Source organism: Lepisma saccharinum, chromosome 12, assembly GCF_977018435.1.
Source record: "Lepisma saccharinum chromosome 12, izLepSacc3.1, whole genome shotgun sequence".
Taxonomy (NCBI): Eukaryota; Metazoa; Arthropoda; class Insecta; order Zygentoma; family Lepismatidae; genus Lepisma; species Lepisma saccharinum.
Window position 1 is genome coordinate 18,974,482 of NC_139240.1, and position 18,794 is coordinate 18,993,275.

The following is an 18,794-nucleotide window of genomic DNA, read 5'->3' on the forward strand; positions in this document are numbered from 1 at the left end:
ATGGGAAAAGTAATAGAAATCCGAAAGCAACAAGAGTTTATGTCACAGCCAGGGAGGCACATGAGAGAAGGTACCCCCCCTGCCCCCCCCCCCACACACACACATAAGTCATCCAGGCTATTAACAATAAGTCAATGGTTTCCTCTCATTTAACTTTAACAGTAAATGGAATTTTTGTAAAATAACAATTTTTGGGCTTTCCTTTTCTTTACACGTGCACGTTGGTTTCCTAATGGCGCACAAAAATAGAATGGTCACTGTCGTAATGAATGTCTCCGTAGATTCCAGAATTATGACTCTTCGTTTTGAAATAAATAGTTTAAAAATAGTATAATATATGTGCTCTTTGTTAATAAGATTCGTCATCACATAGCAGAATCCGCTATGTTGACGGAATATAGATGATGATGATCATTTAGGGTTGGAAATACTAGTCTTTCACAAAAGCACAACTTCCCAACGTCTTCATTAATTTTCATGCACAAGCTTGACTTGTATTCTGTCAGCAATGTGCACAGCATAAAAACACTATCTGATGAAGCATATTGCTTTCAAATGATTGTAATTAGCGAGAAGCAACATCAAAAGTTTCGAGCTGGACAAGAAAGATGCAATCTTATGGAGAAATTACCTGAATAGCTTGGTTTCCTCACCGTGGTTTGTGGCCGTGACGGTTGAAGCTCAGCTTTGTAAGCTGAAATCCTAGGTTCGATTCCCCTCCTGGTGGCTTTTTTTTTACCAACTTATAACACATTAATTATTTCATTGGCTTTGTATTTGAGTGTTTTAAAGTGGGATGAGAACCAAGTATCGAACAAGTAGCCCTCATTCTCTGTTGTTGACAACATTTGTACATAAACAGGAATTTCAAGTGTTTTACAATAGCAAAAGCAAACAGTTGGAGATTTAAAATTGAAAAAAAGATTATTGTTCGGATGACAGAAAATTAGAAATTAACGCAATTGGAGGGTATGAAAAAGGTTTCGTTTGTTTAACGTCACTTCGGACTTTGTCAGTTATTCTCAAGAAATTCACCCAACTCTTTCGGTCATATGGGGACATGTAGTTATTGTGCAAATATCGAGAATATGTTGAGAAATTTTGTAAAATATGGAAATAATATGTAATAATCATTAAAATATGTAAAATATGAGCCAAAACATGATATATGTACAAATATGGAAAATAGAAATTGATCTTTTCGAGCCTATATGTCACGATGCACAAAGATAATATAAAATATAACTGATTTCAGCTTCATACATAAATATATATTTACATATAAATCCGTTCCCTGGTTATCGGTGTTGATAACTTCATATACTTTGGTAATAGAAATTCATATACATCACCTATTCTTCCATTGAAAGCTGATTTTTGTTGCATGCTTATCTAGTCATTTTGTTCTATAAACATTGCTTTTGTTTAATGTTGCATTATGAGTATCCAATGTTAATTATATTTTTCCTACAGGGCTACAAGAGACCAAAGGCCTACATTGCAACTCAGGGGCCAAAGCCAAAGACGATTGTAGACTTCTGGAGGATGGCTTGGCAGGAAAACATTCAAATCGTTGTCATGCTGACCAACCTTGTGGAAGGGGGAAAGGTGGGCTGCATGGTTTCATATTGCAAATCCAATGTCTCTCTGGCCTGTCTTTTGAGCACAGAAACTCTCAATAAGCAGGCTTATCAAATAACCGTATGGTCCAAACTTGAAATATAAATGAAGGAACTAATTTAATTTTAGTTTTCTTGTATGTATGCATTGCTTGCATTGTAGAATTATTTTCCTGTAGTTTACTGTTATTACAAGCATAAGAAAACAGTTTTTCGTTGTTTTCTTATGCTTGTAATAACCATAAACTACAGGAAAATAATTTAATTTTGTATGTAGAATTCATATACACTTATCCCATAACATTGTTGGCATATAGGCCAAAAGGTGAATAATAGATAAATAAACTTACCTTTAGCCTATCCACCAATGACATTCTTACTCTGTTAGTCAAGTTTAATACATATTGGCAGTAAGGTTTGAGGAAGTAGATTTTACTAATGATCTGATAATAATTGTAAATAACCACAGGCATTCAGGTGGGGAAGAGAAACTGCATTCCATCTCCCTCATTTATAACTTTTTATGAGAGCAAGACTGCTGCATATCTAGAGTTAGTCCAGATCCTCTGAAAACACTATTCCAGTGTACATTTAATATAGGTATTTTATATACATGTCATACCTCTGATGCGGAAATGGAACTCATATTAGCTCTAAGTAAAGGAAAACAGAATCTACACAAAATTCAGGCTAAAAAAAAAAATAATCACTACACACATGCTTGAGAATTGAGTGCACATATATTTACAAATATTGGATAACATGTGAATGCTCTTGGTCCAACATTAAAATCAACTTCTGCAGTCTTACGAAAATATCCTATCCTGCAATGTTGCTCTTCATTCAGTTGGTACTAGAACTTTTAAATGCCTCCATTCTATCACTTACACATTTACTTACATAAGAACATACTTTGGAATTTTCATTGACTTGAAAGAAGTCCATCTTTTATTCTTTTTTTAGAGTCTAATACTCTTTGTTAAGGGAAGTAAGGTTCATATCAATTCTCCATCTTTCCCCTCCATTCATACACCTATGCATATATTTAGTAGTATATATCAATTTATTATTAAAGTTAAAGTACTTTTCTTATCCTATATTTCATAAATAGTTTGTAATTCGTTTCAAGAGTTCTGTAATTTTGTTCTTAAGAATACAAAAATTAAAATTTATGCATGCTTTTTTATATATACATATAATTTACTTAATACTCAGTTTCCATTTCCTAACACAAGACCCTTTGGACATGCAGTACAATTAATCACTCACATTGATTTAAGAAATGAATGCAGTATTCAGGTTCAGAAAATGTTTGCTATTTTACGTATATCAGATTATGTATTTTTTGTAAATTTTATGGTGCATTAATGGTTTATTGGTATTAGTGAAGACTTTGTATCACATATGTCCTTGGTGTTTTTGTTTTTTTTGTTTTCAATTTTACACTTCCTTTTTATGTTTTTAAAATCAAACTAGTTATGTTGAACAGTATAAATTATTGACTAAGAATTAGTTCTTAATTCTGTAATTCTTTGTATCTGAACCATGATTATTCATGCTATATTCTACAGCTGAATAGGTTTTGAATTTACAATTTTTCTCTGCTTACAAAAGCATGATACTCAATTATAAGAAAATTCCAAGAATTATTTCAGTTAAGCATACTATGGTCCTGATTCAAATAGATTATGATAACAAATAACCATGCTAATAACTCAATTATTTCATTACTATGTGAATGAATAAAGGCTTACAGTTACAAATTTATAATCGAGGATATGTCAGAACAAGTAGTAATTATAGTTATTGAATGATTATAGATATCATGTTTAAATTATAAATAAGTCTTTTCTTTCCTGTAGACAAAATGTGAAAAGTATTGGGGAGATTTGGGACAGGAAGTATCACATGGAAACATCAAGATAGTGACTACAAAGAGTGATGTATTTGCTGACTTCACATTCAAGCAGATGACACTGACATGTTCTGGGAAGAAAAGAAAGGTGATTATTTCAAACATCCCATTGTGCCATAACGATTTGTAATTGTATTAATCCATATCAAATGCTACAAAAAAATTAATTGGTTGCCTTACCATTTTTTAAAGAAATTGATCTTTTTTTATTGTTGTTACCCACTTTCATGGCTTCTGGCATTTCTGTCCTTTGCAGACAGTTGCGATAAATTTGATAATTCAGCTAAGAAAAATGATAGGAAGCTGAGGTAAAAAACATTGTGTTTACTCCATCTCAAGCTACATTTTATGTCATGCACCCTTTTCTTGCCATCTCTAATTCAAATGTCTGAAATTTATGGCTAAAACTGATATTCGCTTTTGAACAAAAATGAAAGTTTAGGATTTTTGTAGCAGTGAAGTAATGTAATTAATATCAGAGCCATAACTTTCTAGAGGGAAGCTGTACATCCAATGCTTTAGCAGGAAATATTTGAGCTCTATTACTGGTTTTCTCTTTTGGTTATAATTCCTTGAAAATTATTCTTTTCATTTCTTTTAAAATTTGAGCTTGCTTGCTTTATCGTGGCTCACACTGCCTATCCTTTGTGGTTTCTAGCCATCGGTACTGCTTTATTTGATCCTACTTCTTCTTGTCTCCTTCAGTCATTATTCCTTATGACACTTGCACAATACACTTTCACTTTCACTCGTGATTTTCACTATGGGAGGGTATCCTGTTGGGTATGTTACACTGTGATCTTCCTTATTGTTTTTGTTCACATTAAGATGCTGTGTTTTCATGCGAAGCTATATAGCTTCCACATGATGGGAGCTCGAGGCTGACTTATCAGGGTTGGGATTGACACCGGAAATTGCTACCTTCATTTGGTGCAAAGGTACATAAACCTTAATCTTAAAACTCAGCTTGCTTATCTACAGGGTAGGGTTCTTTGTAGACAACGAAACCAGACAGGATGCCTTCCAATGGAGACGTTTAAACGAATATATCATTTAAACACAGGATACATGGAGTAAGAATATTTACATGATAAGCTACATTCTTCTATAATTTTCTCGTTTACAGTCAATTTTCATCTCAATATTCTTTTTATTATTTATTTTCTTTATTTGGATATTCTTCTATTTGTACTTTCTTCATAATGGGCAGATCTGGATCTGGACTTCCTTCTCAATATGGAGGATCTGGACTTCCCTCTTAATGGATGGTCTGGATCTGGACTTCCTTCTCAATATGGAGGATCTGGACTTCCCTTTTTGTCTTCTTTGTGGACTTCCCTCTGGAGTTCAATTTATTTAGGTTTTGACTATTTAACGAATTCCTTTTTCCTTTAAGCTTTGGGAATAATACTAATATCCTCCCTTGGGGCTGCAATTGGAATGCACCACCACTAACTAGGTACAACAGAGTGTGCAAACGATTGACACGCGCATCCAAGTAGGTGCTACGGTTAAACCGCGCAACCAAAAAGTGCTGTGGGGCATCGATCAGAACGCGCTCGCCACTGATGTAAACAAAATTTCCCCTATTGGAATGGTAAATCAATCAGACAGATGCAATATCTGTTCAAAGGCACAAACTTGTATCATTGCTTTGACTTCCTTAATTTTCATATTAACTTACATGTGATCATTGATTTGATTTATAAGATATATATATATTAATTTACTTCTTTTATATTTATTCTTTGTCTTATAATATATTCTATTGTTTTTTATCTTTCCAATTTGCTTTGTTCTTATTTATAAAATTATTCACATATATTATGCCAATTCTTAACCTTGCATGCCTGGTGCTGCCATCTCTATTCGTCTTTGGCAAACTATTCACATTACTTGGTCCTATTGGGTACGTAACAAAATGGAACATCTAGTCAAAGTAGGGTTTGATACAACTTTTCTCGATGGGCTTGTCATAAGGGGCATTGAAAAAACAGATGCGTCATTGTTTGGCTGAGTTCTCCGCATTGACAGGAAGTTGTAGGTACAGCATGTATTCTTGCCAAATGTTGATTCACCAGAACGTGACCCATGCGCACGCATTCTCAAGGTGAACCCAATCACTGCCCAAGACATTTTCAAAGATTGATACCAAGATTGTTTTGTGCCGATGTGTGTGTTCCAATTATAGGTGGTTGTGTTTTGGATTTTGTGTCCACACCATTCATCCCATTTGTGTTGGATTTTCATTTTTACTCGAGGGAGCAAGTCTGTGTAAGGCAATCGTAACGGGGTTGCGTGTTCAAGTGTTCGAGCTTGCTTTGCGTAGATGTCTACGAAGTCGTGAGATTTGTTTTGATTGGAATGTGCATTGATGTAGGTAAAGGTCACTTCTTGCCCCCATTTTCGGAGCCGTAACGCTGCACTTTGAATAAGATAAGGAAAAATCGTAAGTTTATAGGCTGCTGTGCCTGCTCTTGACAATGTTTGGAGCACGCTCAAGGCGTCAGTCAGTATAAGAGACTGTGGAAGGCCCGACGCTAGGATATGAAGTAATGCTCTATATATTGCATAACATTTCGCCGAAAAGATTGACGCATCGGGAAGTAATTTAAATTGTCTAATTATGTTCTGGGATGGGAAATAAAATGCAGAACCTACTGCGGTATCGTCTTTTGATCCATTCGTATATATTAATGTTGACTCTGCCCATCTTTCTTGATATTTTCCCATGTTCACCATGGTCGACGTAATGGATATCTAGATTTGGCTCTATGGGGATATTTAATTGGTATATGAGTTGGTGGCCATGGGTAAATGACAGCTGATAGGCCTCTGTGTCAATGAAATAACAGTATAAGAAATAATATTGGGGGGTTGAGTGATCTATACTCTTTATTATCTCCCATTGTCTTTGTATGGTGAATTCTCTATTGAAAGGATGGGGGTGTATAGCCCATGTTTTGAGTAGAAATTGTACTGTGAGTTTTTTATGTCTGTGGGTGAGTGATTGTTTATTACTCTCGAGATAGACACTCATGTTTGAACTGGAAGGCATTAGGCCGAGGCACGTCCGTAAAGCCTGTCGTTGTAATATATCTAACGAGTTCAGGGGTTTTGTGTTTGCCCCACCGTATACTGGGGTTATATAGTGATCTAAAGCAATTTTTATAAAATAATAGCATGATGTATGGATGACTCCCCCACTTAGTGGTGGATATGCTTCGTAATATGTTAATATTTTTTTTTCCTTTTGCTTTGAGGTATTCAATGTGGGGTCTCCACGTTAGTTTTCTGTCAAAAAAAACTCCGAGATATTTATGGGAGTCTACAAGAGGTATATATTGGATACTTGGGATATTGTTTGGATAAGTTAAGGGTTGTCTTTAATTGAAAATTAGGATTTTTCATTTGGAGGGTGAGAAGGTTAGTCCTATACTCCAGAGGTTATCCCTAAATACAGTGATAGCTCTTTTTATTTAGAGCAAATATGCCTTGAGTGGCATCAGAAGTTTGTTTATAACAGCACAAATCGTCGGCGAATTGTAATACTTTAAATTCAGTGAGATCTAATTGGTGGATGTGGTGGGTATATATATTGAATAGTAGGGGGCTGAGGGGGAACCCCTGTGGTATTCCGGTTCTTACTTTTCGGGCCCCGTCCACTCGATCATCGAACCAAAATACAAGATTTTGTTCATTACATATATTCTAGATAATATTAGCAACGGAAGGATGTATTTGTAATTTATCTAATACATTGCATAGTATTGGGATGTAAACAGAATCATAGGCTTTCTCAATGTCTGTAAAAAGGCTAAAACAATAATCTTTAGTGATCTGACTATTTTGTATTGCTCCTGTGAGAGTAGATATGGCATCTTGGCTGCCGTGATATAGCCTGAATCCTATTTGTGTTGGGGGGGAAAATTGTTGTTTTTCCAGGGTCCAGTTTATTTGATATTGTAATGTTTTTTCAAAAAGTTTGGTGAGTACTAGAATTAATACTATGGGTCGATACGATTGTGCGTTGTTGCGAGGTTTGGAAGGTTTGAGGATAGACATTACGATATGATTGTTCCAGGTTATGGGGATAATACAGGTGCGATATATTTCATTGTAAATTTGTACAATGAGGTGGATACCTTCGTCCTGCAAGTGGCGAAGTACGTCATATGTAATGATGTCATATCCTGGTGCGGTATTTTTGAAGGACTCCAAGGTATTTATGAGTTCTAATGCGGTTAACACAGGAAAGTCATCTGTGAATGTTGCGTTTAATCTTTCGTTGTGTTTATAACCCGAGCTAACCAAAGGGGGTGTTAATAAAGATATGAAGTCGTTTTCCCAGGTTTGGTCTAGCATTTTCACCTTACTTTGGGTGGGTTTGCAAATGGAATTAAATTTGTGCCAGATGGAGCTTATGCTATCGCTGCGATCTAATGTATTGCAAAAGTTTTGCCATGCTGCTCTCTTCACCTGGAGGTAAGTTTTTTTTTCTTTCGCTTGTAGGCATTTTAGTTCATTCACATTTTCTCGGGTGTGGTGTCGTTCATATTTTCAGAGTTGTTGTCGTTTCTTGAATTTAATAGTTTCACAGTCTCGTGTCCACCAACTTATGGATGGATATCTGGCCGGGGTACAAAAGCAGGCACAAGTAGTACTGTGGTCCATAGTGACCGTAATCATTTCGATGAGCTTAGAGTAAGCTAGGTTGATATTTTGAAATGATAGAATTGGCATGTTTATCTGTGAGAACGTGGCTTTGAACGCATCCCAGTTAATGGAAACTTTATTCCATCGCCGTACTGGCGGTGTCTGCCTGTTAGCCAAGCCTGGGGGTCGGAGATTGTGACGACATCTGATTAAGAGAATGGGTGTGTGATCGCTGCCCCATAAGTCTTCGTCTTTATGCCACGCGAACTGAGGGGATATTTCCGGAGACATTATTGTCAGGTCTATGCAAGATGGGTTATTTACGTTGAGGGAGTAATGGGTGGGGGTGCCATCATTACAGAGAATGAGGTTATTCTCAGTGATCCATGTGTCAATTGCATTACCTAGTCTATCGTTATGTCTGTCTCAACACATTGAGTGGTGTCCATTAAAGTCACCTAAAAGGGCAATAGGTCTGGGAACGTGTTGCACCATTTCTTGAAGGTCTCTTGCTCGCATGCATTGGGAGTTTGTATTGGAAGGGATGTAGATCGATATGACCGTGAATGTTTGTAGGAATATAGAAATGCGGATAGCTACTATTTCTGCTTGGAAATGTTGTTTTAATCTTATGTCATTCACAATCCGGACTTCTGTATGTTGTATTTTTTTGTGTACGAATATTACCGTTCCCCTATTAGTTGTTGGTGTACTGTATATATTATAATGCACAATAAGATATTTTCCGCGTTTGGTACCTTTAACTTCCTGTAAACAGAGTATTTGGGGTTGATATTCGGCAATTAAGTCTAGTAATTCAAGTTTTCTCGTGGAGAAGCTATTAACATTCCATTGTACTATTATTTCCATTTTCGATATCTATTGGAAACCTTGTTCTGTCAAGGCATGGATTCTATAATAGCCAGGAGATTAGATGTTAGAGATTGTATTTGTTTGAATAAGATGGTTTTTGTTCTCTGTTTCCCGCACCGGGTCCCATAAATTGGGAATCATGTCTAGGATCGAGTTGTAAATAAGATTGTGCTATTGTTATATGCGCTGAGGTTGAGTTATTCGAGAACACATTTGTTGGTGGCCGAACAGGATTCACTCTATCTATCTCCCTCTTACTTGTCAAAGCAGCGGGTCGAGCATTTTGTCCTATGGGTTTGGAATAATTGCTTTCTGTGTCAGAGGTGGGACTGGAGGTCATGGTTAGCACTTCATCGTCATTATACCAGATCCTGCTAGTGTTCGTTTTGTGGGGTTTATGATCGTCTTTTCTTTTTGTTTTGGATGAACGATGTCTATTGGTTCGCCTTGGCAGTTTAATGGCATCAGTAGGGGAATTATATTCTAATACTGGTTCCTCCCTTGTGAGCACCGATTGCGTATGATTCAATATCTGATAGTTATTGACCGTTTGTGGTGAATGGGGCAAGTCAAGTCTAGTGTTGTTAACCGAACGTTCCGACCTTGGAAGATGTAATGGGGGGAAATTAGCACCTGTGAATCTTGGGTGGAGAACTTCCTCCCTGGTAGGGTTGGGAATAAAGATCCCTTGTAGTTTGTTTTTTGCCTTGTCTTATGATATGTTCTCTTCAGCCATTTTGTTTTGTATGGCTGATTCAAGTCTACGTCAGGGGCAATTTTTTGATAAAGAGAAATGGGGTTCTTTGCAGTTAATACACGAGGGTGAACTATCGCACTGGTCTTCATGTTTATCTTTGGCAAAATTAGCACACATGGGTTTCAAATGGCACTGTTTCGGGTGGTGCGAATAACACCAACATTGGGAACATTGCAATACTGCTCTTGTTCGAGGTGTTACTTCATGTATTTGGCTATTAATGATGATTTTATCAGGTATTTGGTTCCCGCGGTAGGTAACTCAGACAAGTTTTGTTGGAACGAGGTCAAAAGTTCCATCTTCTTGCCAGATCTTTTTCGGCAAGCATTTGACTGTAAGAACCCTGATGGAGCTTTCTATACCTTACAATACGTCTTGTTCGGAGGTATCATGTTCCATACCAAAGACCAGACCCTCCCTTTGAACTAATGAAAGTGACACCCGCGATTGAACCAGCATTTCCCTATGTAAAGCAGTCTCCAGCATGAAATTTTTAGCAGCCCTTGCTGTTTTGAATGTTACCCAGACCGGGTTGATACCACATTGCTCTATCAAGTTGAGGGTCACATTTTTTTCCTGAGAATGTTTCCGACGCTACCTAAGGCAAGTCTTTTTGCGTTTTTCTCAATGCCGTCCAGGAGGACGATATATGGTCCCGGCATGTCTTTGTTGTACCAGTATTCGGGAAGAGTGGGTTGAATTTCGGAAATAGAGTCTCTGCAGGGAACTTTGTCTGGCTGGGTTGATTCCTCCATTTCATTCCGGTAGCGTTTTTGGGTGTTTTTGTCCGCACTTATCTGAGAGGGTGTTATGTGAATAGTCTTGGTTGTCAATGAGAGTTGTTCTATTGTATCCATGTCGATGTCTGGGGATTTGTTCCCGTCCATGGCCATTCAGGCTGGCTACCCGGGTGAAGGTATACATATCACTGTTCTATTAAACCACGCGGTATTTGTTCCTATACAATACCTGTTCACTACACTGTCACTTGGTAGCAAAGTTGCGAGAACTAGTTGAACGTGTAACCACTGCACGAGGATCTGCCTAAAATTTGAGCGCTGATATTTCTCTGGTGTGGGAACTAATAAGAAATTTGATATTTATAAATACCTGTGAGAGATACCTGAAAAAATTGAGTTTGATATTCCATGGAAAATGAAGTTACAACATGGTGAACTTAGTCAAAACAGGCAAATTTACGTTATTAGTTAAATATAAATATTTACTTTTCAGTAAAATAAAAGGTTAATTATATTGAAATAGTGTGTAAGGGAGAGGTTATATATACTTAAAATTGTATTTAGAATTTAGTTTTATGTGTATACATATACTCATTAATTGTATCTTTACAGTTCTTATTTGATTTCAAATTGTCCATACGTTTTTCTTTCATCTTTCTTACTTATTTACTATTATTATTATTATTTTTGGTTTTGTTTCTTTTTTCTTATTGGATATATATACCTTTTGTAACTGTAGACTGTATTCTGACAAGGGTTAGGTGGGAGAACAGCGAATGCTGAACCTCGCCGACTCAATAAAGATATATTATTATTATTATTATTATTATTATTGTTTGTCTCATCAGATTAAGACATGGAAGTGGAGTTTCATTAGTGGGAAGCTGCAACTACTCCAGTAGTCATCCTAGCCTCTTTGCTTGAAATTAATGGTTCCAAGTGCAGTGTATTTCCAGATTAATGCATTTGATGTGACTAACTAAGAGGGAATGTTAGGGTTCTGGAAAATGTAAAATCAGGTATCTGATTTTTCAGAATCTTTGATATTGGGTAAACACAGTTTTTTAATTGAAAAAAAAAAACAACCTAATTCCAATTTCGCCTTGCAGATTACTCATCTTCATTTCACATCATGGCCTGATCATGGTGTTCCATGGTACCCACAGTCTGTGGCCACTTTCCTGAAGAAGTTGCTTGTTCTTCCATCAGGAAATGTACCCATCCTGGTGCACTGCAGGTAAGGTTTCTTTGTAATCCCTAATTGATAAAGTTTGAAAATATGAATGTTTTAAGACATTAGTGTTGGAATTGAGCACAGAATATTAATCATTGAAAAGTTCTAGCTAGTATTTGAATTGAAGCTTGAATTCCAGCTCTCCCTATATCCCAACCAAATAAATTCTAATTTTGCATATGAACTACATGTGTTTAAATCCTTTAAGCCTCTTTTGAAAATATCAAACAGGCACCCAGAAATAAAATAGAAAGAGGGGAAATTCATACATTACAGACCTAGAATAATGTTACTTCCAATATTCTTTGACAATGTTAATCATTTGTGGGTGACCGCAGTGCAAAGGATACAAACCATGAGGATAGGAACTTTTCTGTTGCTTTAAGGCAGCTAGTCTCACAGTGGAGTTTCAGTTTTTATTTTAAGTTCACTTTATACACAGATAGGCTAATTGGGACAGGACATACAGTTGAAAATGGCATCCAAACCACTATGTGCTTCCACTGAGTCTCATAGTGGAATTGTTTTACTTTTTAGTATAAATTATTCTTTCTGCAAAGATGCAAATGGGAAATTTGTGATATATAGGAAAGCTTCTTGTAGTGTTTCATTTTTTTCTTGCTGTACATTTCAAGATTACATAGAATAATATTACATATTTTTTTTGTTTTTATATTGGTCTTGCAATTTATATATATATTTATTTATTTTATTAAAATATAAGGTTTGCCCAAATAAAAGTGAGACTCTTGCATTAGCAATGTTGTTTAAATACACAATGCTTTGCATTTATGCTGGTAAATAACATTGTATGTCAAGATACAAGCGGTAACAATCGGAAAGTGTTAGTTTTCTGTTTGAATGTGCTGAAGCAGGTTGACTATGTATTGTCATGACATGGATTCGTCCAAACATGTCCAGCGAGTGGAAGATGTTGGCTGAGCTGAAATCTATCATTAGATGAAGGATGTGTATGAGAATTAGTTTATGATGTTCAGCCATTGCACAGAAAGTGAGCCTTGATGTCCTGACGGTCGTTTCAAGGTTTCTTGTTGGTTACGACTTCAAAGTGAAATTCGTAAAAGCACATTCCAGACTGCTGATCGTTACTACTAGATGATATGCTTGATTACTTTTTATCATGCTGTATGTATGAAGAGATAATTGTGTTTTATGCACTGTTATGGTCGGGACATCCCAGTTTAAAGTAGGATCTGAACGACTATGTACCACCACCAGGTATCGAACCCAGGACCCCTTTAATGCAAGTTGACGACATTACCACTACACCATCGGAGGTCCCTGCTCACTTTATATGGAATGACTCTGTTGCATGACAACTCATGTCCGCATGTGGCAGGAGTGTGCCAAGATTTTTGGTGCTTCCACAATTCTTCAAAAATCCTATCCCCCCAAATTGCCACCTTGCAACAATCACATCTTTGGGACATTAATAATAAGAATTCCTTTATTTAGCAAGCAAGGTTCACCCATAAGCTGCTCTACCACCTATCCCTTGTCAGAAAATATAAAAGGCATATAATATAATTATACATAAATACAGATAGAAGGAATGACTAAAACTAAAGAATTTCACACATACCTACAATTCATTGATTGATTGATTTGATTGATTGAATTGGTGTTTTAAGTCCACTTTATGCACAATAAGGCTAATCGGGACTGGACCTACAGTTTAAAGTGGGATCCTAAGCACTACGTGACTCCACCGGGTATCGAACCCAGGATCCCTTGATTACAAGGCGACAACGCTACCACTGCACCATCGGGGAGCTATTATACCTACAATTACAAAGATACAATGATGAAGTCTGGGATGCTGTTGAAAATTACTTCCACAACTAACCATGCAGTGTATCCACAATCTATTGGCACGCTGGAACATTTGCTCGATCTGACCAGGTGACTATGTGTAGCGGATGTATCGAAAAGAAAAACAAAAGTCTCATTTTCATGTGGACGATCTTCCTTTATAGATGTGTCCAAATGAATCACTATGATTTTTCTCACTCCTTCAGTGCTGGTGTAGGAAGGACTGGGACGATCATTCTGGCAGACGCTTGCCTCAGAATGGCTGCCGAGGAGGGCCTCGTGGATATTCTTGGTTTGCAGCAAATAATGAGGGAGCAGAGAGCCAACATGGTGGACAATTTTGTAAGTGTATGAAATAAAAATTATATAGTAGATTTCTGATGGCATTATTTGTTAAGTTCGTTTTCTTTGTTTCTTTGTTCAGAGCTTAAATTCAAAAGATGAAGCTTTTCTGTCAGCAAATGATGAAGAAGAGCTCTTTTGAGAGTTAATGTTGCTCTCATCTTCAGGGATTGAAGAAGGCCAGATATGTTACAAGACACTCTTTCTGAAATGTTAGAGCACAATAAAATAATACATTGACTGCCATAATACGAGTAAAAGTTTATGGGTATCACTATAGTGCCATTTTACGAATTTGATTGGTTTTGTTTTTTACTTTGCTTTCCTGCCACTTTTGACTAATCATGACGATGAGGATGAGTGATGATATGATGATATTTATGAGGGATACATGCAAAGAATAGCCATGGCCAGGCCATGGTTTAAACCTGGGATACATGGCATCATAGCATGCTGTACTTTTGCAAATTTGGTCTAAAGTATTTCCAACTAGTGTTTGATAGTTATAATATATATATTTTCGTTAAAAATTGTAAGACACAAACAGCACAATAAGAAACACTTTATGAGTTTTGATTCCATCTTGGGATGATCATCAGGGCTGGTCGAGAGATGGCGGAGGGAATGCGGTTGAGTTTCTGCTGGCACTAGTCGAATATGGAATCGAAAGTTTAGACAAACTCTTAAATTGTTTTTTATTGTGTTGTTTGTGCATTTGGTGTTGTTTTTAAGAAGTATGTTGCCAGCACGTGACGTAAGAAGTTTTTTACTGTCATAATATAAATTTTGTGCTTGTACATGGTTAGAAAACATCAATTTTACTAAACACAACAATTGATGGCAAGTGAAGAACATAGCATCAACAGTTAATTTTGTTGTGCATCTAAAACCATGTACATGGTGCTGTTTGATAAGAGTCACGTGTAGAAATATGATGAACATGAGGCCAGTAACAAGTTAACTCTTCCTTAGATTTTAGAATATGAAAAATGGCAAAATTCTTCATTAACCTCTTGAATCCCAGCCTGTAGATAGAGAGCAGAATCCCACGACCTTGTTATTTCAATAACAGTCTCGTAAATGTTTCTCGCATTAAAGAAATGGATCACACATGATCGTCACTTAGTATTTTTTCTTTTTAATGCTGACCTCCTATCGTCACTTAGTATTTATTTCTTTTTAATGCTGACCTCCATGGTGGATTGGTTATAACAGCACGCTACGATGACAGGAGCCCCAGGTTCAAATCCCCACCTGGGCATAGGTGTTCTTTGTGAGCATCCCTTCAAGCCAAGTAAAATAAACTAAATTTATCAATCAATTATTTATTCTTAACTCTATTATTCATATAATTCTTCTTTAACATGCGACAGATTCTCATGTGCATCACTGAAAGGATGCTCAATAGCACGGTTACGTACTTTCAGCAACAGATTGCATAACGAGTATGCTTTGCTCGTTGCTAGCGATAGTCATGTGCTCAAATGATGTCACAGCAACATGTAGACTTCGGTCCTTCCCGACCAGAGGCATTTGTGCATTTTCTTGGCCATTACCATGCAAGAATATTCCTTTTCGGCCAATAGTACCAGTTACGTACGGGCCGTACGTAGTGGTAGTCAAGAGGTTAAGAGGAACAAGAGCAGGCTCAAAGTTTTCTTTCATTATCGGTTGATGCTAATAATGATTGTGATATGTTATAAATTGGAGTGGTGATTCAGTTCAGAACAGTTGGATATATGTTCATAATATTTCATAAATTAATAAATTAAAGATTTTAAATGAGAATGGACTGTTATGAAATTTTTTCAGATGCTGATAAAGGACTCATAAAATTTACAAATAGCAATATCTGTTTTTTTATTCACTGGATATTAAATTGCAATGAATTAATTAAGAACCTGAGTGATTCATTCACTTCGTTAATTATATTATTTTATTTCCATGATGGCCTTTGACTTAATAAAGGAATTTGTATATTAGAAATTTCTTTTATAAGAATGACAGAACATTGCTGTTTGAATTTTTGAATTTGAATTTGAATTTAAAATTGTGGGTCCGTCAGCACTAAGCCTATTTTGCACCCGTCACATTATACGGGGTTCAGCCCCTTATCGTTACACAGAACAACTCTTAACATTGCATAACTAAAATCATAAAATATTAAAATCTTCTGACTTTCGTTAAAAACTGAGGCTGTAAAGGAGCACTCAGCACACACACACAAGGACAAAACACAGAACAACACAAACAAAATTATACTGGTTATGGGGCCAGTCACCAGAGCCTCGTTAGTCTGCAGTCCAGGGTGTACAACGTGGAAGTGAGGTTGACTATTGGGTGCACTACTTGGAAGGAGCACCCCTTACACCCCGACAGAACATTGCCTTGATAACAAATGTTTTGTAGTAATATCAGATTGGTAACAGTGTCTACAATTTTGCTGATAAACCATAAAACTGATATGGTATTGTCTCATATAGTATCGATTAATCTGTCCCATTCATAATTTTAAGTAAATTGCTTATGCATTGATATCTACAAAATTCACAGTTATTTTATGTTATTGGGTGAAAAATGTTACAATAGTACACAATATATACTTGGATGGTAAAGATTATGATTTTTTGTGTATTTTCTTCCAGGAGCAGTACAAGCTGGTCCACCTAGTCCTCTTAGAATGCTTGCAAGGAGAGAACTCAAGCATCCCATGTCGTGATTTAATGCAAAGGTTTGCAGACCTTAAGAAGAGAAACAGTGTGACGGGTTGCAGTGAACTTGAGCGACAGTTCCTTGTGCGTATTTTTAAATAGAATTTTGATTTAATGATAATAAATTTGGTTAATGCTTTTATGTACCCTTTGTGGGTCATGCAAGAAAAAAAATACGTCATCGGTCGCGCATGGTGCCAGAGACTGGGTTCTTAAAATATGTTCAATTAAAGGTCAAAATTGCCAAACCCTTAATTATTATTATTATCATATTTGCGATCAGTTGAGATTGTATAAAACTTTGAAATGTAGTATATTTTAGTTAATAATGTAAATAAAAATTTCAATGATACATGGGTCACCATAAAATTGGAAAAAAATGTTTTTTGACTTTTTGTTTAAATCCACTTTATGCATGGAAAGGTTAATCGGCACTGGACCTACAGTTTAAAATGGAATCTGAAGTGGTCCAGGTATCCTTGGACCCATTGATAACAATGGAATAATGTTACCACTGCATCACTGGGGAGACAATTAGAAAAAAATTGCAAATAATGTAAATGATGATTGAAAGTATTTTAAATTTTTAACATCACTCTTACCAATGTCACACTCATGGGCCTCAATGGTTATCTGATATCAAACTGACCATTTCTTAAGTATTCAATCTCTACCAGTTTCAATTTAAAACATTGTTATGATATGTATATTCTAATAACATATTATATATATATATATATATATATATATATATATATATATATATGTGTGTGTGTGTGTGTGTGTGTGTGTGTGTGTGTGTGTGTGTGTGTGTTCGCATATATGCAATAACCTGACTAAGCAGTCACGTAAGATATATTGTAGTATGATGTCGGGTTATGTATGAGATCAAGTCACACCAGGACGTAGCTCAGTTAAAGAAAGTTAAGATTTCAATTTGGGTCTCGTTGGACAACCTCTACTCTGAATGGTGTGGACGAAGGATATTGGGAGCCTTAGTTGGTTGAATGCTACTCACCCCTTGCTCGATGATTTGGTCCTTGGCTACTGGCATCAGTAATGGTTGGACGAAGATGGCGGAAGATGATGGAGAGACCACTGGCCTAAATGTTGATGGCGATAGGAGATGGCAGGAAATTTGGTGGCTTCTTTTCCGGACTTGGGCTGGGTTCTTGGTTTCTGGCTCCCTGTAGTCCAGACCACTGCACTCTTGTTGCTGCCTCGATATGTTATGATCTCTCAGAGTGGTCTTGTTAATCAGCATCGATGGTGTCGAAGATGATGAGGTGTCAATTTACCATTTCCAGGGGTTTTTATCTGTCAGAATTTCATCATGACGTGGTGGACTTTGCATCTCCAACTGTTCACTAGGGATACCTCTGGTGCTGGTGGAAAGTTACAGTGGAGGTGCACTCACTGTTGGTAAGGGCCGTTGTCTTGCTGACAGTTCAGAACCGAGTGCAAATTTCTTATTACTCGGCTCTGCATCTGGTAGAAGTTGGGGTGAATGAGTGTTCAACCAGCGAGATTCAGAGAAATGTTTTAACAAATGGAGATTTCGATTCTTATGCTCCCATTTCTTCATCAATATATAATGTATATAATATATATAATATATAATATATAATGTATTCATATAATAATAATTGAGAAAAATATGCATGTATAAGATATTGGTGTTTTATGCATAATGTCCCTCCCAATAACTAAAAATAAGAATGAATATGATGTGGTATAATGCATGTAGAGTGAAATGGTTATTCTAAATAATTTTAAATTGTTGCAGTTATCAACATTAGTATTTTGACTAAATCTCAACAATTCAAAGTGATGTCGGCACAGCCCTAACTAAATGGAATAATTTGTGTTTTTTAAACACTACAAAGTATGAAGTCTGTGTGAGTATCCAAAACTGATTTGTGTTTCCTTTCCAGAGGTTGCGTGACAAATGCAAGAGAGACCAAGTTTTGAAAGTGAACTCAGAATGGTCAAAGGAGAAGAACAGATTTCAGGAGATTGTACCAGGTTAGAAACACACACACTCACTCACTCACTCACTCTCTCTTCTCTTCTCTCTTATACCTAGTCATATCATAAATTCTGTTACAAAGTTA

At 36.4% G+C, this 18,794-nt stretch overlaps 1 protein-coding gene across 1 annotated transcript in view; it reads left to right on the plus strand.

Annotated features, from left to right (window-relative positions):
• The window catches only part of LOC145996588 (receptor-type tyrosine-protein phosphatase S-like), a 183,369-nt gene that overhangs the window by 140,607 nt on the left and 23,968 nt on the right, over positions 1-18,794 (plus strand). Inside the window, exons 28-33 of the mRNA XM_083133125.1 lie at positions 1,474-1,608; positions 3,482-3,622; positions 11,670-11,797; positions 13,834-13,969; positions 16,615-16,764; positions 18,615-18,705. Of these exons, the coding sequence (XP_082989251.1) occupies positions 1,474-1,608; positions 3,482-3,622; positions 11,670-11,797; positions 13,834-13,969; positions 16,615-16,764; positions 18,615-18,705 (781 nt within the window). The remainder of the gene's footprint in view (positions 1-1,473; positions 1,609-3,481; positions 3,623-11,669; positions 11,798-13,833; positions 13,970-16,614; positions 16,765-18,614; positions 18,706-18,794) is intronic.